General features: G+C 34.2%; 2 protein-coding genes across 2 annotated transcripts; both read right to left on the bottom strand.

The window, feature by feature from the left end:
• Positions 1 to 4,498: 4,498 nt before the first annotated feature.
• On the bottom strand, positions 4,499 to 6,904 carry LOC132718788 (uncharacterized). The gene is made up of 3 exons (XM_060702516.1): positions 6,430 to 6,904; positions 5,563 to 5,774; positions 4,499 to 4,899 (listed from the first exon to the last, which is right to left on the bottom strand). Exons 1-3 carry the CDS (start codon positions 6,902 to 6,904, stop codon positions 4,756 to 4,758), a joined length of 831 nt encoding a protein of 276 aa, XP_060558499.1. The 3' UTR covers positions 4,499 to 4,755.
• LOC132718786 (Fanconi anemia group J protein homolog) lies at positions 6,778 to 23,693 on the bottom strand (the record flags this gene model as incomplete). Its single annotated transcript, XM_060702515.1, is given in 6 exon segments — positions 6,778 to 6,915; positions 7,533 to 7,860; positions 11,898 to 12,017; positions 15,590 to 15,701; positions 16,557 to 16,624; positions 23,530 to 23,693. Coding segments are annotated over 5 exon segments (774 nt in total), but the record flags the coding sequence as incomplete, so codon positions are not given.
• Between the last annotated feature and the right edge of the window lie 4,213 nt (positions 23,694 to 27,906).

Raw genomic sequence — 27,906 nt, 5'->3', positions numbered from 1 at the left:
AAAATATCCCCTATTTACTCATGAACATGTATATTATATTAGTATACTAAACAGGTCTTCAACTCTTATAAAAATATTTCATGATTTATAATAAAACAAAAGCTGCAAATCAATATACTGATATGGCCAATTAAAGATTTTTTAAAAAGTATTGGTCTAAAATATTGCTATGCCTAACTTACACCAAAGCGACTTATGAGATCTTCTTAACTTTTATATATTTGTAAATTGTCCTGATTTTTTCTCTATTTTTAATCAATTCAGGACCAATAACTCCTAAAGTACTTCATAAAACAACAATAATGTACATGCTGTAATTCAATGTTATGGTCAATTCATTTATTTACAAAGAACTTTTTGAAAAATTCCAAACTTTGCAAGTTTGCGCATTGAACACAGTGTCAGAACAAACTACATCTCACAACCGATTCAGGGGGGATAACTTTAAGTTTTATAATATCATAATAGTAATAAACATGCAATGAATAATAATTATAAATGTTCTTAATGACATGCTCCCTATGTGATAAAATTTATATCAAACTTTGCTGCGTTTTTTTTAATGATATTCTGTTATAGAAGAAAGTGACTTCCTCCAGAAATTCTTTCAAGAATAGATTCAATGATAACCCCTAAGGTCCTGAATTTTTCTAATGGATTTGCTCTAATGCAAATTCGGAAAAGTCTATTCAAAGTTTAAGGGATTCCAATATCAAGATACAAAAAAGTTAAGATACAAACAGTATAGAGCCTGGTCAAGACTACATAGATGTACAGGCTAGCCTGGCTCTTTACTTGTGTGATAAGCTAATCACTTTCACTTTCTGTTGGTTAAATGTTTAAAATATTTCTTTCACAAAAAGTAAAGACATTTAAAGTGACTAGAACTTCATTCGGGCAAGTTAAAAGATTGAAGGCAGATCAATTGTCAGACTTCTCTATTATCACAGTCCCTGTAAGCATGAAAATGGTAGCACCAGTTTGTCAAAATGACAAGATAAACTTGGAAGTGAAATATCCACATCATAACTTAGCAGCTGATGACAGAATCCAAGTCTGAAATAAAATAAGTAATAACTAGAAATAATTATTTTCATTCATTATTCGTTTATGGAATAGAAATGGACCGTGTGTTTTATTGTGGTTGGGGTTTTACGTCACACTGACACGGTAAAGGTCAAATGGCGACTTTCCAGTCCAGTTGTACTGGTGGAGAAACCCCTTAGTTGCCCCTCTGTATTTCAGACACAAACGGGCACAAGTCAAACTATTGACATTCTGTAAGATAGGGACTTCGTGTGTCTCTGACTCTAGAAAAAGCCCTTTAACTTAAGTATTTATAAATGTTTTTTTTGTTTTGTTTGGTTTTAAGTTGCACCAACACTTGGGTTATGGCTGCTTTTCAGCTTTACTGGTGGAGGAACTCCTTGGGGCATCCCTCATTGCATCATTTCACATATTAGCAGACACATAAGTAGAACCATCACCGACATTCCATCGGCTATCTAAATAATTTCCAAACATTAGAGGTCAATTCTTATCACACTTAAACTCAAAAGGTATAAAATTATAAAGAATGTTGTCAAAAGATAAGGTTTTGTCCAGTAAGGATTTTGTTATTTATTTGATATAAAATAAGACAAGTACCTGTCCAGCTGTATATTGTGAGGTAGAATCTGCCAGCAGAACTCTTGCTCCAATCACTGTATCATTCTTACATTGTATACATTGTAAATACTGTATACAACATCCTAATGTCTCGATCGTCATATACACTGTTTAACAATAATCCTGCAAAACAAAAAAAATATGTATACAGTAAATTTTGTAAGTAAAGACTAGCTTTGGGAAATAAAATATTTAATGTTGATTTCGGATTTTACAGAACTGATGATCACTCAAAATGGTTTAATTTATACAATAATTATACCAAATTGAAACTGAAGGCTGGCCCTCACTCAAAATAGTTTATTTTACACAATAATTATACCAAAAAGGAACTGAAGGCTGCTTTTCACTCAAAATGGTTTGTTTTATACAATAATTATACCAATGGAAACTGAAGGCTCGCTTAAATTTAACCTGTTCATCAGAAATAACGGAAAACCCAAATTCTCTCACACCGACACCATAAATGTCTTGAGATATGGTGACTTTCCAGTTTTACTGTGGATGAAGATGTCAAGTGTCTGTTTCAGGCACAAGGGGGCACTTGCAAAGAACCACCTTCATTCTTTTAACTAACTAAATAAAAGAATCCAAAGTTCCTGACGGCATTGAAACCCTCAGCACTGAAGGACAAGTGATTTGAAGTCAATGACCTTAACCACTCAGCCACCGAGGCCCCTCTGTTGATATTATTCTTTAACCAAGAGGTACAGGAAAAAACCTTATCATTTCAAGAACTCTGAACATTCAATTGCAATGTTACTATTATTATAAATAATAAGATAAACAAGTGCACATACATGTACATGTATTACCTTTGTTATTTGTTTCAGATTCAACTGTTTGTAATTGGCAATCCTTGGTCTTCATGTTGGGAAAATATATCAACTCTGTGTTCTTCTTGAAAACACAAGTCAGGAATTCTGGATGTTTTTTCTGCTTCTCATACTGGCCTAGTGGTAACAACTTATTACCACATTTTATACATGATAAAAACTGGTTTCTGGCCTGAAAAATAGAAAATGAAACAAACAAATAAATCTTTATTATACTGAAAAGGAAACTGTATTAAACATTTTATTTAACAAATAAATCTTTATTTTACAAATTATCTTTTTATAGTTTTTTCTTCTCTGCAGGTGGTGGTGGGAAGAGGGATATGTCGGGTTACCCACTATTCACTTCTTTGACCATTTTTCAACATTTTAAATTGCAACAATTAGACAATCCTCAGTGTGTTACTTGTTTTTGTTTCAGGTTTCAACCAGTTTCAGCATGCTAGATGGAAATGGACGTTCACACAAAACAAATCCACAATTCTTGGCAAGATTCGAAGCAATAACCGCAAGTGACTAGTGATCAGAAGTCTACAATTATCTTAAAATGACATGATTTTTGACAAAACGGGACTGAAATTAATTTTGAAATGAATACTCCACTTGATGCAGGTATTGACTAATAGCTTGTATGCAAAATTTCAGATCTTTTGCTCATTCTGTTTTACCAGAATGAATATCTAACTGAAAATTCACCCAAAACTTAAAAGCGTTCACTCAAATTGGGATATGAATAGCGCACAAATATAGTTTTCAATTTATTTCATTATGTTTATTTCTCAATTATCTTTTGCATCTTTTTTACTTAGGTGCTCTAGCTGATCTATGTAAGAAATTCAAATTTTAGGCTTTTGGATCTCATAGGAGTTCCTTTTATGACTCAGCCAAAAAGCCTCCTCCTCTCAACAAAGTAAAAAGTAAAGCATTTACTTTGTCTTTATCTTCCTGCAATTCAAAAATTTACCTTATTTTCTTTTTCTTCAATGTTTTCAGTATCTTCATATGTGACGCCTTTTCTAGACCGCTTTGACCACTCTTGAAATTTACTTGTTGATTTACGTTTCCGTCCACCACGTCTTCGTGTATTGAGAAATTCCTCGTCCGAATTCACATCATTACCTTAATAATGACATAAAATTGTTAAATAGATGTATCAATAAGAGAAGAGCAATGTAAAAGATACACTATGCTCAAGTTTGATATAACAAAATATTGATAACTGCTACACAGTCTAGCGGTAAATACAATGTATAAAATAAATATGTTTTGACTTCACACAAAATGATATCTTATGTTTAAAAGTCTACACACTACAGGTGTTCACACTATGAATGTTAAAAAATCTGGCTTTTTAAAGAAAAGACCAACTTTAGTTATCCTGTAATAGGAACGCAGCTTACCATACATAGTTTATACATTCTTCTATTCAACAATGATTTAAACAGGTGAGGAACACATATACAACACCAGGTTGAGTATAATTATTTCATTTGCTACTAGTTTGGAGTAATATAAAATTCTTCATAAATCATAAGGCATTCTTTTATTCAAATAAGATATATTCATTAAGAATTTCTATAAATTTCCATATTAAATATTTAACTCAAGGATGAACATAGTATATCTTTAATGAAGAGCATCATGTTAGCTATTTTTTTTCAGAAAATTTCACATTTTATATTAATTATGCTAATTTACTTTAAACAACATATTAAGTAAACTTTTAAAACTTGACTTTAAACTTTGACTTTAGAAAACTTTCCTAAAAGATTAAAAAAATGTTTAATAACATCTAATGTTTTATGAATTTTACTGTTAAGACTGTATATGATAAAAACATTAATAAAATTAATCACCTGATGCCGAGTCCCCCTCTACTAATTCCTCTCCAACATTTTCTTATTTATTGTTCTTGTAGAACATCATCTGACTTCTTTCTACCTGCTTAACTTTATCAACCACTGACATGTCTACCTTTCCTCTTGTTGAAGGCTTAATTTTTCTTCCTTCTTTACTCTCTTCTTTAAAATCGTCAGCATTGTCTTTATCATCATTTACTTCATCAATATTACTATCTCCATCTTTTGATGTTCCTTTACAGTCCTCAATCTCAGATTTAAGCGTTTTTGTAGAAAGTGAATTTCTTTTCTTGAAAATCGGTTTCTTTCTTCATGCTCTGTTCTTTATCTAAATGAGCAAGGTTATTTGTTTTATCTATACTGTCAGGAGCTGGTCCATCTGCTGGCCATCTTCAAAGAGTACAGGTGATGTACATGTAGGCTGTAACCTGTCTAGTGGTTGATGTAGTTTGAGGATTGTGTGAAGTTTTTGACATATTCTGGGGAAGATAACCTTGTTCTTCTTTCACAGAATCAACAGTTTCTGTTTTGATTTCCTAAAAACAGTAACAATATCTTTACAAAAAATTTACAGGTTTTCCTTTTGATAAATCCTCTTACACACAGAATAAAAATATTATTTAACAGTCTACAAGGGTATAATCCTGCTGTTAACAAGAGCACCACAACAGTGGGGCAGTATGTACACCTGTTTGTTTTTATATTTTATGCCAGTATTAATGTTTATTGACAGACAGGAATGGTGATATATAAAAGGAGCCCTATCTCCAGTACAATATATACATTTATTTTTAGGCCTAACACTTTCAGTCATTTTATTAGGCTTTAGGCCATGTAGCAAACTTTTGTCTACAATAGGAGGAACACAAAAGCTGAGTAGAGCCATCAATCTTGCATTGCTTAAAAGAGTCATGATTAGTTAATAGTGTAGGAGACAAAAACAACACCACAATATTGTTATCCTAAGTATTTTTCATAATCAGTCAATTATACGTCATAAAGATAAGTGTAATTAAATCATTGCAACAAATCTAAATGTAATACATGTATGACAATGTGATATTTGATCCACAGCTTTTAATTTTCAGCAGAAAAAGCTCTTACATATTTAAAATTAATTTGATCTAAATATTTCTGTAATTCAATCATGTGATATTGCTGCCATTAATTCCCAATTATATGAATAATTAATTAAAAACCTGTTCAGATTGTCTCTGAGGTGTAACAGCTGCCACTGGAACTTTAGCTGGGGTTTTTGGAAGCTGGCAAAATTTTAGGAACTTGTTCTGAGGTTCTGGATCTCCTGTAGAAGAATCAGGCACTACCACTTCCTGTTCTACCTTGACTGGTTTTTTGTCCTGCTCTGTTTTGACTGGATCTAGTGTTTTAACTAGTCTGTCATCAATTTTCTCTGGAAATAACATCAGTACATCAACAAATGTTAACAAATACCCCATGTCAGTCCAATTAAATAAGATATTGAAGATATCATCATTTCTTATAAGGCATTTTACAATTAGTGTTTGAATTTACACCTTTTGGCACTTGTTAAAGCTTTGAAAAATAGGTAATATACGCCCTAAACAACATAACAAAGACTTTTAATTTATCTTAAATGAAAACACACAAAGTGCACACATCCATAAAATTAAAGTCTAGTTTAGACATTAATTTATTCTTATTCCAACTCAACAATCAAATTTACTATCCAACTTAAGTGGACAGAAAAGACAATAGTTTTTTTTTATTGCAATATTTTAACCTAAATAAAGGAGTAAAATTCATTTGCTACAATCATGTATTTACCAGACAGAAAGGTAAAAATAAATTTTCACAGGAGACTGGAGAATAGAGATCCAAATGCAAATTTGCCTGTAACAGGTAGATAAATCTTTGAAGAAAACAGTGGATTATTACCAAAACTAAACATAGGTATTGATGGTATATACATGCTAGCAAAATATGTCTAAAGTCACATCTACAGTCTTAAAATACTCATAATAACACAAAATAAGATACCTTTAGTGTACATATTACATATAAAAAATCAAATTACATGTAATTACCTGCTTCAATTTTCTTTTCAGTGTTGGGTTTAGATTTTCCTTTTTTGTTTGGTTCAATAAAGAATGCCCTCTCATTTGTCTCCCCTTTATTTACAACAACATAGTAGGCCTGATTTCGTGGAGCTTGATTTGAACTAACAAATTTCTTCAGTTGTTCTTCTGCACTAAGTGTGCTTGACCCAAGAGTGAATACTATATCTGCTTTCTTTTCTTCTTTAGACACATTTTCTGATTTTAAACCATCAGTGGAATTGATTTTGTCCAGCTGATTACCTCCCCTGAAATCAGATTTTAGACTGGTTCCCGGAATAGTGGCAGACTGTGGCAAGTTGGTTCCCTGCACTGGATGTTGAGGCATTGCCAGTAAAATAGTTTGATGCTGACTGGTTCCAGGCATGTTCAACACCACTTGCTGACCTGCAGCTTGTGTTAAGGGTACAATCGGAGGAACCATTGATGGCATCTGGGCGGGCATCTGCTGATTGCCTAAATCACATAAAACAGCAAATAATAAGATTCATGTTATTTTTAAATGTTCAGTAAAGATCTGAAGAAGCATTTACTACTTAATAACATTTTATGCAAAATTTCCTTGTATCTAGAGAAACAGAAACACTTCAAAAGAACTTTGATTTAAACTTTAAAGGAACTCCACTAAGGTCCAAAACTCTAAAGACACAAAATTTTAATTTCTGACATAGATCAGCCGAGGCACATAAAACAGAAAGATATGCAAAAAAAAAATTTACTAATATATAAATTGAAAAGCACATTTTTGTGCTATTCTTAGCCTGATTTGAGTCATTTTTCAAAATTAGAATAAATATATTGAGGAACAAAACAACATAGTAAGCAAACAATCTGAAATTTGCACACACTATATTGGGTAAGACCTACATCAAATGGAACATTTATCACGAAAACAAATATTTTCAGTCCTGTCATGTCAAAAAACCAAAGAAAAGTTCCTTTGAATTTTTAAAGATAAATAATTACTATTATTTTTAATGGGAATCAAATAGGGTAAAATAATTTTTGTCTCTTTTAATAATTCAAGTTTAAATGATATTATAAATTCAATATTTTACTTTTGTATCATTTACCTCCATGTTTGTTTGGTTCTATAGAAATGTTTGTTCACTCGATGTCCCTTGGTTTACAATAATGTAATATGGCTGATCTTTTGGTCCTGTCCCTGAATTAATCACATTCAGAATCTGCTGCTGTATATTAAGGGAGGTTACTCCTGTAAGAACCTGTTGATGTATTGTAGGGAAAGTAACTCCAGCAAGCACCTGCTGGTGTACTGTAGGGGAGGTAACTCCAGTAAACACTGGAGCAGCTGGGCTAGTTACTGATCTTCTCTTGCTTGAGGTTTCAGGAGTTCTAAATAGATTTTGCAAATCTGGAGACTGACTCAATGGTGGACTTCTGTAATTAAAACAAACAATTAAAAATAAAATAACTAAACAAATAACAACAAAATAACGAAACAAACTTTAAAACTTGTGTTCTCTTCAAAAAAGTACTTTTCAAAGGCTGTTTAAGCAAAAGTATCAAAATCTATTTTCAGCACTAATGACCTTGACCTATGTGTGGACTAAATGCATCAAACATTAAGGTTAAATTAAGGACTCTACCAACAAATATAAGAAATTAGTCAAAAGACAGGATTTTTATGAGCAGAAGTGTAAAAAGAACGACCTTCACCTCAGTGACCCTTTACTACACATAATTTTAGAAGACCACCAACTTGTGTTGTCTTCAAAACATATCTCCATTAATTGACATCCATATTAGTAAAGCCATGGGAATATATAGTCTACAATTTTTAAATTGTGATAGACATATAATATAACAAGATATGTTTGTAAAACATGTATGCCCCCTATCAGCAGCCAATTAGTCATGTGATAAGGTTATTATGCATGACTTCTGACCCAGTGATCAAACAATTAATAAGGGTTATAAAGTATCTACTGGTCATGACTTTTGACCCCTTGACCCAAAACTCAATAGGGGTCATCTGCTGGTCACGACCAATCATCATACAAAGTTTGAAGTTCCTAGGCCTAGGCGTTTTTAGTAAATTGATCAGAAACCGTTTTTACCTACAAGGTCAATGTGACCTTGACCTTTGACCCCTTGACCCCAAAATCAATAGGGGTCAGCTGCTGGTCATGACCAATCACCATGCCTAGGTTGAAGTTCCTAGGCCTAAGGGTTCTCTTATTATTGATCGGAAACCGTTTTAACATACAAGGTCAATGTGACCTTGACCTTTGACCCCAAAATCAATAGGGGTCATCTGCTGGTCATGACCAATCACCATGCCAAGTTTGAAGTTCCTAGGCCGAAGCGTTCTTTAGTTATTGATCAGAAACCGTTTTTACTTACAAGGTCATTGTGACCTTGACCTTTGACCCCTTCACCTAAAACTCAATAGGGGTCATCTGCTGGTCATGACCAATCATCACACAAAGGTTGAAGTTCCTAGGCCTAAGCGTTTTTAGTAAATTGATCGGAAACTGTTTTTAATTACAAGGTCAATGTGACCTTGACCTTTGACCCCTTGACCCCAAAATCAATAGGTCATCTGCTGGTCATGACCAATCACCATACCAAGTTTGAAGTTCCTAGGCATAAGGGTTCTTAAGTTATTGATCGGAAAGCATTTTTACCTACAAGGTCAATGTGACCTTGCCCTTTAACTCCTTAACCCCAAAATCAATAGGGGTCATCTGCTGGTCAATACCAATCACCATACCAAGTTTGAAGTTCCTAGGCCTAAAAGTTTCTTTAGTTATTGATCAGAAACCGTTTTTACCTAAGAGGTCAATGTGACCTTGACCTTTGACCCCTTGACCCCAAAATCAATAGGGTCATCTAGTGATCATGACCAATCACCATCTCAAGTCTGAAGTCCCTAGGCCTAAGGGTTCTTTCATTATTGATTGGAAACCGTTTTTTTCCTACAAGGTCAATGTGACCTTGACCTTTGACCCCTTAACCCCAAAATCAATAGGGGTCATCTGATTGGTCATAACCAATCACCATACAAAGTTTGAAGTTCCTAGGCCTTAAGGTTCTTTAGTTATTGATTGGAAACCGTTTTTACCTACAAGGTCAATGTGACCTTGACCTTTGACCCCTTGACCCCAAAATCAATAGGGGTCATCTACTGATCATGACCAATCACCATACCAAGTTTGAAGTTCCTAGCCCTTAAGGTTCTTTTAGTTATTGATCGGAAACCGTTTTTGCTTACAAGGTCAATGTGACCTTGACCTTTGACCCCTTGACCCCAAAATCAATAGGGGTCATCTACTGATCATGACCAATCACCATACTAAGTTTGAAGTTCCTAGGCCTTAAGGTTCTTTAGTTATTGATCGGAAACCGCTTTTGCTTTCAAGGTCAATGTGACCTTTGACCTTTGACCCCTTGACCCAATATCAATAGGGGTCATCTACTGGTCATGACCAATCACCATACCAAGTTTGAAGTTCCTAGGCCTTAAGGTTCTTTAGTTATTGATCGGAAACCGTTTTTGCTTTCAAGGTCAATGTGACCTTGACCTTTGACCCATTGACCCCAAAATCAATTAGGGGTCATCTACTGGTCATGACCAATCACCATACCAAGTTTGAAGTTCCTAGGCCTTTTAAGGTTCTTTAGTTATTGATCGGAAACCGTTTTTGCTTTCAAAGTCAATGTGACCTTGACCTTTGACCCCTTGACCCAAAATCAATAGGGGTCATCTACTGATCATGACCAATCACCATACCAAGTTTGAAGTTCCTAGGCATTAAGGTTCTTTAGTTATTGATCGGAAACGGTTTTTGCTTACAAGGTCAATGTGACCTTGACCTTTGACCCCTTGACCCCAAAATCAATAGGGTCATCTACTGATCATGACCAATCACCATACCAAGTTTGAAGTTCCTAGGCCTTAAGGTTCTTAAGTTATTGATCGGAAACCGTTTTTTTGCTTTCAAGGTCAATGTGACCTTGACCTTTGACCCCTTGACCCCAAAATCAATAGGTGTCATCTACTGGTCATGACCAATCACCATACCAAGTTTGAAGTTCCTAGGCCTTAAGGTTCTTTAGTTAATGAACGGAAACCGTTTTTGCTTTCAAGGTCAATACGACCTTGACCTTTGACCCATTGACCCCAAAATCAATAGGGGTCATCTACTGGTCATGACCAATCACCATACCAAGTTTGAAGTTCCTAGGCCTTAAGGTTCTTTAGTTATTGATCGGAAACCGTTTTTGCTTGCAAGGTCAATGTGACCTTGACCTTTGACCCCTTGACCCCAAAATCAATAGGGGTCATCTACTGATCATGACCAATCACCATACCAAGTTTGAAGTTCCTAGGCCTTAAGGTTCTTAAGTTATTGATCGGAAACCGTTTTTGCTTTCAAGGTCAATGTGACCTTGACCTTTGACCCTTGACCCCAAAATCAATAGGGGTCATCTACTGGTCATGACCAATCACCATACCAAGTTTGAAGTTCCTAGGCCTTAAGGTTCTTTAGTTAATGATCGGAAACCGTTTTTGCTTTCAAGGTCAATGTGACCTTGACCTTTGACCCATTGACCCCAAAATCAATAGGGGTCATCTACTGGTCATGACCAATCACCATACCAAGTTTGAAGTTCCTAGGCCTTAAGGTTCTTTAGTTATTGATCGGAAACCGTTTTTGCTTTCAAGGTCAATGTGACCTTGACCTTTGACCCCTTGACCCCAAAATCAATAGGGGTCATCTACTGGTCATGACCAATCACCATACCAAGTTTGAAGTTCCTAGGCCTTAAGGTTCTTTAGTTATTGATCAGAAACCGTTTTTGCTTTCAAGGTCAATGTGACCTTGACCTTTGACCCCTTGACCCCAAAATCAATAGGGGTCATCTACTGGTCATGACCAATCACCATACCAAGTTTGAAGTTCCTAGGCCTAAGGGTTCTTAAGTTATCACTCGGAAACCATTTGGTCTACGGACCGACGGACCGACAAGTGCAAAGCAATATACCCCCTTTTCTTCGAAATGGGGGCATAAAAAGTGAATAGGACTAATGCCATTTACCTTCCACAACTAATTATAATATTGACATCCAAAAATGCTATAACAATTTAGTAAAAATTTTAGCTATTTAACATTAATCTGTTTTTGTGTCATAATGAAAATGCCTAGATGTCACCTATATACAGTCAGACAGTGTGTATATTCAAGCTGTCTGGCCAGGCTCTATAAAAAAAATTGAGTTAAAGCTCAATCTTAGCCTTGTGATAATGAAATTTCAACCCAAATTTTAGATTCTTTCATGTGAAGAAGCAATCTAGGATAGCTTACAGAAGCTCTTAGGTATCAAACTTTGCTTGAAATAATAGATAGAGGAGCATCTTAGGTCTTCCGTAGTAAATCTTAAACTACAACAAAGATAACAAAATACGTACGTGAAATAAGGTGAAGCCTGTATAGTACTATTTAAGTATGAATTATCTGGTGAATGTCTCTTATAAACAGAAACTCTTCTGTCGTCACATGGTGTACTGGGAATAAATGATGTGTCTGGACTGTAAATAATCAAGTAAATCTTTTTAACATTGAGATATGTTAAGACATATGTACACCCATAACATATACATATCGTCTCCTTAATGCAGTAAGGGGTTAGGTCCTTCTAAATCTAATAGAAGTTAACCATTTATTGCACTAAGGTAATGATATTAGCTCTTACCAAATTAATATCTTCAATGAACTTGTCCATCTTTCAAATTATACAAGCAATTATCATAGTATTGCAAGCAATCCATAAGTCCCCTACCGGTTAGAACCCCAGCAACATTCTGAAGGGCTATTGGCCATTCACATGTTTCTATTTTAAGTAAATTTGTTGAAAAAGTTCTTTAAAAGTGATCACAGGAAACAGTTTTTATGTACAGACAGACAGACGGACTGAAGGACACTCTAAAGTTATTTTTTAAACATCCCTGTTATCAAAATATAACATTTTTAAAAGCAAAATTTTTAAAAAGGAGATAACTCTTGAAATAAAGATGCAAGATGTCATACATGATGTGAGTGAAACAAAGAACAATTAGTAATGAAGGTATGAATAATGAATGTTCATTTTGAATTTGAGTTAAAAGAATGAATAGGAAAAATTAAAAGTTTAAGGAGGAAATTATTCTGGAAATATGGATGCTAGATTTATAAAATTTGTCATATTATTATGATGTGGGAGTTTGAAGAAAATCCTATCATGATTGAAGAAGTTGGAGTAAAAATTACCAATTTCTCAAAAAAAAGTCTAAGTTCAAAAGGGGCATAATTCTGGAAATAGTCTTGCTAGAGCATTGAACTTTCTCACAAATGTTGAGTGATAATAAGAAAAATTTATATGAAGTTTGAAGTAGATACATTCAAAAAAAAAAGAAGTTATTAAAAAAAACAATATTTTTTTCATGAAAATTTTAAGTTCAAGGGAGGTAATTCTGATAAATTTTGTCCTAGAGTTGTAAACCTTGTCACATATGATGTGGTTGATGACTAGCAACTTATATTTAAAGTTTGAAGAAAATACCTTAAGAAATAAAGAACTTATAGTGAAAAAACTTAAAAACTAGAATCAGAAATCTTGAAATTCAGTCTATTTGTTGCCATAGCAACCAGAATTTTCAACATAGGAAGATAAGGATGTTTATAATTTCTATACTGCCATCTACCCATATGTCAAGTTTCATAAAAATATTTTCAGTACTTTTTGCGTTATCACTGGATCCAGGTTATGTGTAAAATTTGCCATATTTTCAGTCTATTTGTTGCCATAGCAACCAGAATTTTCAGCATAGGAAAAAAAGAAAAAGACGTGCATAATCTCCATAATGCCATCTATCCATATATCAAGTTTCATTAAAATATTTTCAGTACTTTTTGCGTTATCGTGGGATCCAGTTTTGTGGACGGACGGACTGACGGACGGACAGACGGACGGACGTCCGGCTGAAATGGAATAAGGGACCATTTCTTTTGTTATATTCTATTGTTTAATAGAGGGCAAATGGCCCCTTACTCTATTGTTACGGAATGAATTCTATTGTTCTCCTTTGTTCTGTTTACAGTTAGATGGCCCCCTATCCCTATTCGGTAGTGCGGACTGACGGACGGACGGACGGAGGGTAAACCTAAAGTCCCCTCCGGTAAACAGGTAGGGGACTAACAAGACCATTTATCATTTTTTGTTCTGGTGTACTGGGAATAAACGACGTGCCTGGACTGTAAATAATCAAGTAAATAATTTTACTCTGGACATATATTCAGACATATGTACACCAATACATGTATATAATATGCCATCTTAGTGCAGTAACGAGAAAGGTCCTTCTAAATTTAAGTTATTGCACTAAGGTGACAATATTAGCTCTTTCCCAATTAATATCTTCAATGGACCTGTCCATCTTTCAACATGGACAAAAATCATTCATCATATTTTAGAAAAAATATCAAAATAAGTTCTTACTAAATAGCAAACAATGCATACAATCATCATTGCTAAACAATATTGGTATGCACTGGTCAAATGCATATAAAAACAGATATATAATCATAACAAAACTTAATATCAGACAAAATAAACAAATTGCTAAAACTGTATAAAATATAACCATTTCATCTCAATATAATATTTGAATTAATTAGTAAATTAACATTCTTTGAAAACTATTATTACTAATGCTTCAAGGGTAGAAACATTTTTTTCCCTAATTTTGTATTCTGTTAACAAAACAGAGATATGGAAATTTTACAAAATGAACTTTCTAGGGCTGTGCATTGCCAGCTTTTTCTGTCACGATACATATCACGATATTTGTTTTACAAAACAATGTGATTCACGATATGTATTGCATACTTTGAAGAAATGCGATGCATATTGCGATTCTTATGTTGCGATGCGATACGTATTACGATACTGACTTTCAGACTTAGTATATAAAAATTTGGCCTTTTGTTTACAGCATAATAATTACAAATATAATATAAAACTATTACAATAACAAAAAAATAAACTCTTTAACTTGTTGTTATAACTTGGATTCCTATTTTGATCTTTCAACAATTTACTTTTCTGATAACTTGAGGATTAAAGGTATTTTTAATTACACCATAACAGCAAATTGATATCTACTAGCTATTCTAACACTAAAGTCCACTACTGTGAATATGGCAGTTTAACAATTTCAGTCTTACAATACATCACTAAAGATTTTTCTTGTGAAAAAAATAGTAACAAGTGATCTACAATAAGGTCAAGAACTGTGAAAATGACAGTTTATGAGTTTCAGTCTCAGTTTTCTTTAAAGATTTGTGCTCAACCCCAGAGTATTTTATTTTGAGTTTGCAAATTTTGCAAACACTTCAAGTCCGGTCTTCCACATTATACAACACTGTCTGATGTTCCCAAAACTCGTGAATTATATGACCAGGGAGGATTGACTGTAATTTCCCCTTCTAAATATTTTGCAGTTTTCATGTTTTCTGTTTGTTTGTTTTGTCGTGTTTTTTTTACAGGAAAATGATGTCAACGGAAATGAAAGTATAAATACGTGACGAATATCAATATTTTAATCCGACATTAAGTGCGACAAAATAAAATTACAAATTCATGTTTGTAGGTTGTTTTTTCTTGAAATCGCATAGATCTCTAATTATGTTTTTATTATAAACAAGTTCAAAGAGCACCAGCCCATTTTCATGGAATTGATAAAACTTGGTTAGTAACCGTTATTGCGGACATGGGGAAACGAGATGACAACGATGGTATGATAAAAGTCGCGCTTGTTCTTTGTTTTCATCCGAGTTTCAGTCTTTCAAAAAATACGTGTGTCCTTATATTCCTGGAAGATATTGTTAGTGTATTGCGATACCTTCCCGCTGTATCGATACATCGGGAGGTGAAATATGTATTGCATCGCAATATATTGGAATTTGTAATTTCATTACGAGGCATACATCGAGGATAAGACAGATCGCGATGCATCGATGAATCATTACACCTCTAGAACTTTCTGGTTAGATAAAAATTCAAAAACAAATATTTCAAGAAAGGTTCAATATCTTTAATATTCTGGTATATACATGTACTTACCTCACTTTGGGCATTTCTTTGATCATTTTCTCAGTAAAGTTTGACATGGACGTGAGAAAGTCGGAGAACACATCAAATGTCTGTACCTTGGATCTTACCCATCTTGACAAACCTGTTAATACACATATAACATACAATGTTTAAATGTCTGTACCTTGGATCTTACCCATCTTGACAAACCTGTTAATACACATATAACATACAATGTTTAAATGTCTGTACCTTGGATCTTACCCATCTTGACAAACCTGTTAATACACATATAACATACAATGTAACTATATAATAATGATGAAGAATCTATCATTAAAAATCATTTTCCCTTAAATGCTCATTATGCCTCTGAAATGCCTCTAAATTTGATTTCTAAAAACCTGTTTATTTCTGTATCTTGTTACAATTTCCAAAAACATACTCATCTGCTATAAATATGAACTTTCTTTTGCATGTTATTCCTGTTGGCTGTTGTTGGTATAATTATTTTGTTTTTTTGTATGGAAGTTAAAATGCTACTTTGTTTACATTTTTGCTACCTTTACGACACATAACTACTTAAAAACACAGATTTCTGAGGCATAATGTGCCTTTAAGTTCTTTGAATGATAACATGAATTTTTTGTTTCTTTCTGGTCTTCTAAAAACTGGAGTCAATAATAAGTGTAACACGTTCAAGGATGTTTCAGACCAGGGAAAGCTTTTCGATTTAGAATAAAGAAGGCAACACAAAGAATTGGGACTTTGAAAATTGTGTGGACTGAGTGGACAAGAACCCTTATATAGAAAAACTGTGTAACATGGTCAATGATGGACAGAAAAAGCATTTGTATTTAGAATAAAGAATACAAGAACTGGATTTTTAAAATTGTCTGGACTGGACGACAATCCTTAAAGAGGAAAAACTGTTTTGAACTTGACAAAAATGCCAGATTACAGAGTATATGGATTAGGAAGTGTTTACTGTACTTACTCTTGCAATATTTTTCTGTTCGTTTAACAAATCTATCATCAACAATGATCAAAGCTCCCCAGTCTTTTCTGTAAGATAAACAGAACATTTTTACATAACACAACAATAATTTTAATTTTTTCTGTGGAGAATCAAAGTTTTTCTTTTATAACTAAGATATAGGTCAATAAGAAAAATTAACAATTATTATTTCTAAAATTGAATAAACTTCCACACAAAAAAAATCAAACATCTTTGTTTGTTTCTTTGTTTCATTTGAGCCGCGCCAAGCATAAACAGCCGTTATAGTAATTTTTGGATATTTTCGGCTTTTTCCCATCATGCGTTAGTGCATTTTTTAAATTTTCTTGTAATGTATAACTTTCTATACTTTATTCGACTCACATTTGCACGAAAAAGCTTAAACGTAACGGCTTTGAAAAAGCTGACGTCAAGTAACGCCACTAACGTCAACGTTGATAACATCATTTCAAAACGTCGAAAATGTATTTATTTACTTACGTAAAAGAGACAGTTGTGGCGTAATATAATTGAATTTATCACATAAACCGCGGCACAGGAGTATAAATAAGCTATTTTATGAATAAAAAACGATATTAAACTAGTGTTATAACATTTTTGACGTGACGTCATTTGCGCTATATATAAACATAGCCGTAAAAGCGCGCTAATGTAAGCGTACACTATAGGCGCGTCAATGAAAAATGACAAATGATATTTTCAAAACAGTTAATAGTTCTTATTTTATATATGCAATAAATAAAATCATTATTTATTGAATAAAAAAATACATTATTTTCGTGTAGATTCAATACTAAATTTATTGAAGTCGTTGAATAAAACAATATTTTGCTATAAGGTTCACTTAATATGATTTTATTCAACTCGTTCAATAAATTTAGTAAAAAAAATTACGTACACTCATCCAAAATTATCTATTTCTGTAATTATTAAATAAAACATTATCTAAAAATAACATTAAAATGTTACTTTAATGATAATAGGTCACAAATATCAGTTATTACGAAAACGCTGTGATCGTAGAAGCACAACAGTAAATACTCAAAATCACCACTGTACACAGAATAGTAAGTTTTATCATGAGATACCACCAGCTTAAATATATCCTTAACACTTGATACTTTAGGAACTAGTGTATAGAAATTTGTATAACTAATCACTGCCCATCGCTTGACGGGGGAACTGGGCAAAAGAACATCTTGGAACGGGCGTCTCACAAGTGGTCTGACGTGACGGTACAAGTACGTCTGACGTTCCCGGCTTAATCCTGCAGGATGTATGACAGATGGAAGGTCATTTCTATCCATTTGTAGATAGTTGTCTTACAAATTACAAATCGTATTTTTCATTAGTATCATCTGCAGCTACCTTCATGTATACTATACCGGGTTCGAGTGACGTGAACGGAAGTGGGGATATTTTGAGATGTTCGGCCACTTTTTTTGAATCTGTCTGCGAGGAACACCTTCCAGCCTTTCCACATCCATTCACCATAAGTAACGGGACATTACTGTGTGCTGACTTCTGCACTACTTCCGTCACGTGTTGGAGAGTATCACAATTTGAACGCCGATAACAACTTCTTTATCGTTCAAAATCCCGCGTCGATCAAGCACCTGAATATATAAAGTTAAATGCAAAACAAATATGATTGGTGAGGTAAAGCTCAAATTCCCTGAGAATTTTACCATTGACTTATTAATATTAATGAGATAAAAGATTTGATCAGCAGTGTATTTGTCATTCATTTGCATGTTTTACTGACACCATCAATTAGCTTATGACGTAGAAATATTTTACGGTAATTAAACCTTTTTCCGGTCAATTCTATATTATATACATGATTTTTACAGTCTGAACTCGATCGTGCTTTACATTTCCTTCATTTTCATATTATTAGAGATTAAGGAAAACATGTTTTAAAATCAAAGTTCTCGTCTCATTTAGGCTTAATATAGTATATATTTTTTCGGCGAAAATAATATCTTTTCTAAATAATTAACGAAATTGCTTGGTAACCGTTTAATAGAACAATTAAAAATTCAAAAGCTACCTTGTATGTCCTGGTGAAACTGCATCATGTATTTGATATTTCTATGTGTGATCCAATCATCGTACGCCATGACAAGTAGGCTAGTTACGTATCTATTCTTATTCTGAACCTGTGGAAAAGATTTTAAAATTCATGTATTTAATTACATACAATAATGTTAAAGAATTGAGAAAAATCAAATAAAAGCTAAATTAAAAAAAAAAATCAAAGCTCTAAAGTTACATTATGTTATTGTTATATCCTGTAGTAACTCTATTATTTTTCAATCATTACTACTTTTTATTAAATCTCAATACATGCACATTTAGAACAAAATAGAATACTAAACAAGTTTAGTTTTAAGGAACTATTTTACACCGGCATTTTTATGGCTCAGTTCAAACTGAGGCAGTTACAACTAATAAGAATACTTGAGATGTGAAAAATAACTACCAAAACAATTATCTGCGTGAATCCCACAATCACTTTCTCCAGTACCGAACGAGTTGAAGGCATGGTCTAGCATTGAGATGACCGGGTCTGGTCCATGTACAAGTGTGCCATCTGGACCTAAAACAAAAAGAAAAATGACACATAAACTCGATATTTGAACTAATTTGCTGTAATTTAGAAGACACGATGATATTCAATGCTGTTATACTTGAAATGTTACTGAAAAAAAATACTGCATGCATTGCAGTTACAAAAAAAAAACTTTAAAAAGTATGCTTATCATCGCACATACTGGATAATAATTCATTTAGTAATTTTTTTATTTTAATTTTCTATTATAATTTTACAGAAAATGCCGAAAAAACTGTTTTAATTACCAATCGTTTGCGTCCTCATCTATGAGATAGTTGTACTGTTTCTCGTAGCCATCGGCTCGGAAACCAATATCTGAAAGATACAGCATGTACACATTTACTGCATAGAAAAATTATTCAAAGTATAGATTTTGAAAACGAAAAGAAAATTTTATATTAACCTATGGTACTAACAGGTAATTTTTCACGTTTAAATAGTAATTTGTAAAAGAAACAAAAAAGTTTACAATGCATACATGAAAAATATAGATAATTAGCATAGTTAGATTGAAAACTCATACCTGCACTTTTTTCGGTGCTGAATGAAAAATGTGGGTCTCTTTTCTTGTGCATTGGTGTGGTAACTTAACATACTGACTGAAAGTCAAATGTATAATGTACGTCATTTGTAGAAAAGTTTATCACCGGCAGCCTGGTTGTGTTGTTCCCGGTTTACAAACATTGCTTTTGATTTTTCTACAAGTTTTCCACGTAAAGATCACGTTCCTTTCTAGCTTGCAGCACATGTTGATGGTATTTCAATGTTGCATCTATCTTGTCGTTTTCACTCTGGGCAAGCTTAATATCCTGTTTACAGTCCTCACAGGCTTTACACAACATCCTTCTTTCGGCGACGCTATTTTTATATGAGGGACACAATTATTCCATTATATCTTTAAATGTTGATAAACCAACATACCGCTTTCCAACTTCCGTACAAGCGTGTAACGTAATCACTGTGCCCACTGAATGTTTTTGTATCAGATGACGGTAAATATATATAGGGGCCTCATCATCCCTCCCCCTTAGTGCTGCAGGCTGAGGCAATCCCTCCCGTTCGTGCGTAAACTCAGTATATACTTAACTGCATCTTTAATAACGTCTGGAGGAAATGCCCTTTGGGAAACCCCGGGCTTCCCGTAAAGACCGTGGAAAACGTGGTTTAGGGACCGGTTCTTCCATATGGTGTTTGATATTTCTAGTTGCCTGTCTTTTTTTCTTCAAAGGGCCACCAAAAAAGGTTTAGGCAAAAAATTTTTTTCTCCAAACAAATAATAAATTTATTAAAGGGAGGTTTTTGGGTCTTTTTTACATCCCTTAAAGTCAAAAATTTTTTCTTTTTTTAAAGGGGGCCCATTATTTGATTTCCCCTTTTCAAATTTTTTTTTCCCTTTCCCCTTTTGATTAAAGGGAAAATTTGCTTAAAAATGAGGAAAAGGGTAAAATTTCTGAAGCCCGTTTTTTGTCCAATTTTCAGCCCCTGTTTATAAAATGTGTTTTTAGATTGTCAAAGTCACTCCTGCGGAATCATCACTATTTTGGTAAGTGTCAGGATTACCTTGATTGTCCCCTGCATTTTAACAGGATCCAAAACAAGACTAGCTGTAAAATATCTGTCTAGTCGTGACTCAATGGATATAACTGGTGCCTCTATAACTTCATTTTCACTTTCATTTCGGATGGCTACAGAATTACACGTGTTTGACTGATGTGACAAACCGAAACTTGACAGAAGATCATCCAGCTCCTGTAAAAACAAGATTGCATTTGAGAAAAATGCTATGCCACCGCATTAATAAAAAATAAAAGATCAGAGTAGGAATATACCAATGCACTTGAGTCTAGTGAATTCGGTGGTGAAGGTCATATTTCACACAGCTTAAATTTCACGACTACATCAAAGGACAACACAGAAAGACACTTTGTCAAAATCTAGGTCAGCTGATATCAAAGTTCACTTTACATCTTAATCTGTGCACCATGGTTTCATAGCTGTACATCAAAGGACAAAGAAAGTAGGTCACATCATCAAAATCTAGGTCACCTGATATCAAAGTTCAATTTTACAACTAAAACTGTGCACATGGTCAAAATTTCATAGCTGTACATCAAAGGACAAGAAAGTAAGGTCACTGTCCCCTTGGGGCAAGGCCAAGGGTTTCATTCAAAACAATCTTGATACAGGTCCACCAAACAACATTTTAAGTCAAATATCTAAGCTGTAGCTTTCTTCCGATTTTTACTATATACATTTAAGGAAAACCTATGGCCCCCAGGGCAGGGCAATTTTGACACTAGTGGCAAAATTTGAACAACTTTGGAAGAGTACCTTTAGATGATATCATTTAACAAAATTTAATATTAAAGCTCTAAGCCTTGTACCTTCAGACAATAAGATTTTTTTAATTTTTTACTATATGTATATATTGAAAATCAATGACCCCAGGGGCAGGGGCAATTTTGACCCAGGGCTATAATTTGAACAATCTTGCTAGAGAATTCTCTTCACAATGTTCATGAGCAAATATCTAACCTCTAGCATTTGTCAATTGCTAGGAAAAAGTTTTTTTTTAGTTATTTACTATAAGCTTTTACTCTATACATATAAGGAAAACCAATGACCCCGGGCGGGGCCGTTTTTTGTCCCAGGGCTATAATTTGAACAATCTGGGTAGAGGTCTACCAGACACATGCCTTATGCAAAATATCTAAGCTCTAGGCCTTTTGAGTCTTTACAAGAAGGTATTTTAAAAGTTTTTCTATATGTACGTTTATAGTGAAAATCAATGACCCCGGGGCGGGGCCAATTTTGACCCCAGGGCTATAATTTGAACAATCTTGGTAAGGGTCTACCAGACAATGCCTTATGCAAAATATCTTAGCTCTAGGCCTTTTGGGTCTTTACAAGAAGGTATTTAAGTTTTTACTATATGTACATATAGTGAAAATCAATGACCCCAGGGCGGGGCCAATTTTGACCCCAAAGCTATAATTTGAACAATCTTGGTAGGAGGTCTACCAGACAATGCCTTATGCAAAATATCTAAGCTCTAGGCTTTTTGGGTCTTTACAAGAAGATTTTTTAAATTTATTCTTACAATTTCTTCCATGGCAACCAGATTTCTGCATGGAATGAAATTCTTTGAAACAACTTTGGAAGTCCTTCACCAAGATCAATCCTGCCCAAGTTTGGTTGAAATTGGACAAGTGGTTTTTCAACAAGAAGATTTTTTAAGTTCACTATATAATCTATATAACACACAAACAACAAACACACACACACACACAGGTGAATCGCTATATGCCACCGCATCGCAGATGCTGCGGTGGCATAAAAATATATAAATAGATCTAGCTATTTAATCTCATTAAATGATATTTATAAGAAGTTATCTTTAATTTAAAAAAAAAGTAATTAAAAAAAGAGTGGCGTTAGTGAGAATCGAACCCACGACTAACGGGTCGTCAGTCCACAACACTAACCACTCGGCTATGCAGTCAATATGCTATACAGACGTTAAAAAAATATCAGTATTTTGATACGCAAAAAAATTACTGAGTAAAGTTCTTGCCCGCTTAATTTTAAATTTGAAAGTTTTATTCATTAAGGGACGGGGTGTGAGGTGATGGGAGCTATAAAATTATAACAGTTTAAAACAGTTTTAAACTAATAAACACAATAAAATATATTATTACGGATCTATCTTTTTCTTTTAAGTTTTTAAAAGCCATCTTAAAAATAATTTTTTCAACGGGATGTCGGGTATGGCTCATACTTGTCGGTATGTTTGCAGATTATCTGTACACCTACGGGATTATAACCTGTAGCCGTTGGCAATTTAGTTTAAATTAATTTAAATAACTTAAAGCGCCACTTTTAACGATCATGTGCTTGATGACACATGTTGAAAATTCATGAAAAATGAATGTTACTTTCTTTCATTATCCGAACGAAAACAAGTTGTATTATGGAGATTTTTATTCCTAAACACTTTATAAATGTGTCCTACATGTAAAAACAAGATAAAACTAAAACATTACCTCGAAAGTGTCCATATTTGTTGTGTTTACAATCTGTCATGTAAAAATACGGGCGCCGCCATCTTTCTACGTCATCACCAATTTTGACGTCATATTTCGCAGAATAATTAATTATACGATAACGGCTGTTTATGCTTGGCGCGGCTCATTTTAAGCCTTTTCCCAACAGTATTTCAGTCATATATGTGGGTAGTTTCCTAACCATCGTTCCTGGAGAGTTACACCAGTACTAGACTACCTTCCTCCAAACATCTTTAAACATTATAATTTAATTAAGTTTGTATGAACTTACCTGTGTCTTATACACCTTCCTAGAGCCTGGTTTAAGGCCCTAAATGCCTGGATTTCATACCAGTCACCTCCACTTAGAAGTCCTCTATCAATCTTATGTTTGTCATTGTATTCTCTCTTTAGTTTCACCTGGACATCTTTAAAGCTAGGATAAGGTATACCAACCTATATACAAATAAACATATACCAATACTAAATTTAGGATAATGTATGCCAACCTATAAATAGAAAATCATATATATTCATAAAAGCTTGGATAAGTTTACCACCCTATAAACAGATACGAGGTATGATCAAAAAGTTCTCGGCCAGATATACTTCTAGCCACTATACTGACATTTACACATGATATACCGATACCGGTACCAATATCTTATTGAAGATTACTGACAGAGTGAAGGTTTTACCCATATAAAATAACATAAAACACACTTTGATCAGTAGATGGGTGTGTTATTTAGACCAAATGGAGAAAGTTGAAATAAGAGCCGTCATTAAGTACCTCTGTACGAAAGAAAGGGATGTCCCCCAAGGAAATCCATGAGGACTTCATGGATACACTTGGGAAGGAGCCACCTTCCTATAGCACTGTGAACAAATGGGCTGCTGAATTAAAGAGGGGCAGGGAGATTATTGGAGATGATACTTACTGAAATGACAACTCGGGTATAGTCATCAGCAAAATCCATCCCCACGCTAACTTTACCGCGGCATACAGCAAAGAACAGAGCGCCATCTATCTCCGAGTCATCATCATTACACTCAGCTATAAAGTGTATAAAAAATAAATTATATTATCTTAACTACTCTTGTTTTACAATACTTAACAGTATGTTAGACATTGTATTATTTTTGTGGCTATGAAAAACAGGTCTTATTCACCAATATAGTATTAGAGCAGTATGGACTGCTGAATAAAATTCAATTTTCCTTCACTTGATTCAAATAATACAGAGCAGACATGATATTGCTAACAGACAGACAGATAGACAAACATGAATTCTTTCCGAGTTTACACTATGGTTTCTTCTTTGAACACTAAAAGCCCAATAAGCAACCACTTTCCAACCCATAAACATTTTTTCCTCACAAATTTAAATACAGTATGTAAGGAATAAATTTGGACATTCATTCTTAATGATCCTTGAATTAATCTTGATCTTTGTTTGATGTTTTTTTGTCTTGATATGAAATTTATGTATGCATGAGTCAATTTTTTCAGGTTTAAATCATAAATTAATGCACAACTAAGGATGATACTGATCACTCCTGTGTATAGATTCAATGAATTTCCCCCAGCGGTTTTTAAGATGAAGCCCGGACAAGATTTTTCTATTTATAGCTCTGGCAGCCATTTTGTGCAGCAGAGCAATATGAACAACGAGGGATGGTACTGATCACTCCTGTCAAGTTTCACTGAATTCCAGTGGTGCGGACAAGATTACCGGACAGATGGAAGGATGCACAGACGGACAGAGCGGCGACTATATGCTTTCCGTTCAGGGATCATAATAAATAAAGCTGAATTTCATGAGAGTCTGCACAACTAAGCTTGGTAACAAACAATATTGTGAAGTTTCACTGCAATCTCCCAGCGGTTTTGGTGACAAAGCACTGACAAGCTTATTTTACTCAAAATTGATCATAAACTGGCCATAACTGTGCAAAAATAATTCAAGCAAAAAATCAAGGGGTTGTACACAACAAGGCTTGGTGAAAAACAATCCTGTGGGGTTTTATTGAAATCCCCCATCGGTTTTGGTGATGATGCGCGGAAAAGATTATCGGACGGAAGGACGGACAGTGCGGTTATTATAAGCCTTCCTTCGGGGGCATAAAAATTTGCTCAGTAAAATTTAAGACAAATTTTGTAAGATTTTGTTCACACATCAACATTAAGAATGGCTGTATTTTTGTTGATCCTGTAGACCATACCCAAAGATATATGAATTTGTAACAGAGTTACCAACGTCCCCTGCCTCGGGGAAGTTTTATATGAAGCATAAAATTGTGCTATTTCAAAAGATTTAGGTATGGATTTCAGGACTTTCAGTCCAAAATTATGATCAATGCTAGATCTGCTAATGCAACAATAAATTTATTAAAAAAATACTAGTTTAATAAAACACGGAATTTAAAATTCTATCATGTTAAACTTTGACCTCTAAGTGTGACCTTGACATTGGAGGTAGGGGTGCAGGTGTTGTGCATGACATATCGTCTTATTAATATTACTATTTGTGCCAAGTATTTTCAAAATCCCTTGAAATATGTAGAAGTTAAAGATCGGACACAAAATATATCCTATAACAGACAATGTCAATCTTTGACCTCTTGTGTGACCTTGACCTTGGAGGTAGGGACACATGTGTGACGCATGCGGCACGACATATCATCTTATCATTGTGACTATCTTGTTCCAAGTATTTTCAAAATCCCTTGATCTATAAAGAAGTTATAGGCGGGACACAAAATAAACCATATAACAGACTATGTTAACCTTTGACCTGTAAGTGTGACCTTGACATTGGATATAGGGGTGCAGGTGTTGTACCTGACATATTGTCTTATTATTTTGACTATTTGTGTCTAGTTATTTCAAAATCCTGAAGAAGTACAAAATATACCCTAAACCAGACTATGTTTACTTTTGACCTCTAAGTGTGACCTTGAACTTAGAGGTAGGGATGCAGGTGTTGCGCATGACACATTGTCTGCTTATAGTGACTATTTGTGGCAAGTATTTACAAACTCCTTTGATCCATAAAAAAGTTATGGACCAGACACAAAATATACCCTGTAATAGACTATGTTAATCTTTGACCTCCAAGTGTGACCTTGACCTTGGAGGTAGGTGACCGGTTGTTGCACATGACACATCGTCTTATTATTGTGAACAATTGTGGCAAGTATTTACAAAATCCCTTCAAAGATAGGAAAGTTATGGTCCGGACACGACATATACCATTAAATAGACAATGTTGATCTTGAAAAAGTAAGTGCGACCTTGACCCTGGAGGTAGGTGTCTGGTTGTTGCGCATAACACATTGTCTTATTATAACAGACATTTGTTCCAAGTTATTTCAGACTCCTTTGATAAATGAAAAAGTTATGGACCGGACACAAAATATACCCTGTAATAGACTATGTTAATATTTGACCTCCAAGTGTGACCTTGACCTTGGAGGTAGGTGACCGGTTGTTGCGCATGACACATCGTCTCATTATTGTGAACAATTGTGGCAAGTATTTACAAAATCCCTTCAAAGATACGAAAGTTATGGACCGGACACGACATATACCATCAAATAGACAATGTTGACCTTGAATGAGCAAGTGCGGCCATGACCTTGGAGGTAGGGGTCTGGTTGTTGTGCATGACACATTGTCTTATTATAACAAACATTTGTGCAAAGTTATTTCAGATTCCTTTGATAAATGACAAAGTTATGGACCGGACACGAAAGTGTGACGGACGGACAGACGGACGAACAGACGGACGGAGCCTATTACTATATCCCCCTTTTTTCTTCAAAAAGGCGGGGGACAACAAGAAGGCCATGATGGCCCTGAAATCGCCCACCTCTATATAGGCCCCGAGGCGGTGACAATTTTAACCCAGGGATTTTTTATTTGAACAAACTTGGTAGATACCCATTTGATGATGTTTCATGATAAATATCTAAGCTCTAGCTCAAAGAAGATTTTTTAAGTTTTTACTATATGCGGGCCAATTTCAATTTTGTCCCCAGGGCTTTTATTTGAACAAACTTGGTAGACACTCACTAGAAGATAGTTCATGCTTAATATCTAAACTCTAGCTTTTTGGTTTTTTTAACAGATTTTTACTAGAAACATATAAGGAACATCAATGATCCCCGGGGCGGGGACAATTTTAACCCCAGGGCCCTTATTTGAACAAAAATGGTAGACACCCATTAAAAGATATTTCATGCTAAATATTTTTAGCTCTTGCTCTTAAAATTTTTTTAAAGGAGATTTTTTAAGTTTTAACTATATACATAAAGGGAAAAACAATAACCCCCTGGGCCCTTATTTGAACAAAAATGGTAGACACCCATTAAAAGATATTTCATGCTAAATATTTTTTAGCTCTAGCTCTTAAAATTTTTTTAAAGGAGATTTTTTAAGTTTTAACTACATGTATATACATAAAGGGAAAAACAATGACCCCCTGGGGCAGGGCCAATTTTGATCCCAGGGCTTTTATTTGAACAAACTTGTTAGACACATAATAGAAGATGTTTCATGCTTAATAGCTAAGCTCTAGCTCTTTGGGTTCTTTAAAAGAAGATTTTTAAGTTTTTACTATAAGCATATAGGAAAAATCATTGACCCCCTAGGTAGGGGCCAAAT

Source organism: Ruditapes philippinarum, unplaced genomic scaffold (genome assembly GCF_026571515.1).
Source record: "Ruditapes philippinarum isolate M1 unplaced genomic scaffold, ASM2657151v2 ctg1236_1_1_1_1, whole genome shotgun sequence".
NCBI classification, from domain to species: domain Eukaryota; kingdom Metazoa; phylum Mollusca; class Bivalvia; order Venerida; family Veneridae; genus Ruditapes; species Ruditapes philippinarum.
The sequence above is the reverse complement of the archived record's forward strand: the minus strand, read 5'-3'. Positions and strand labels throughout refer to the sequence as shown.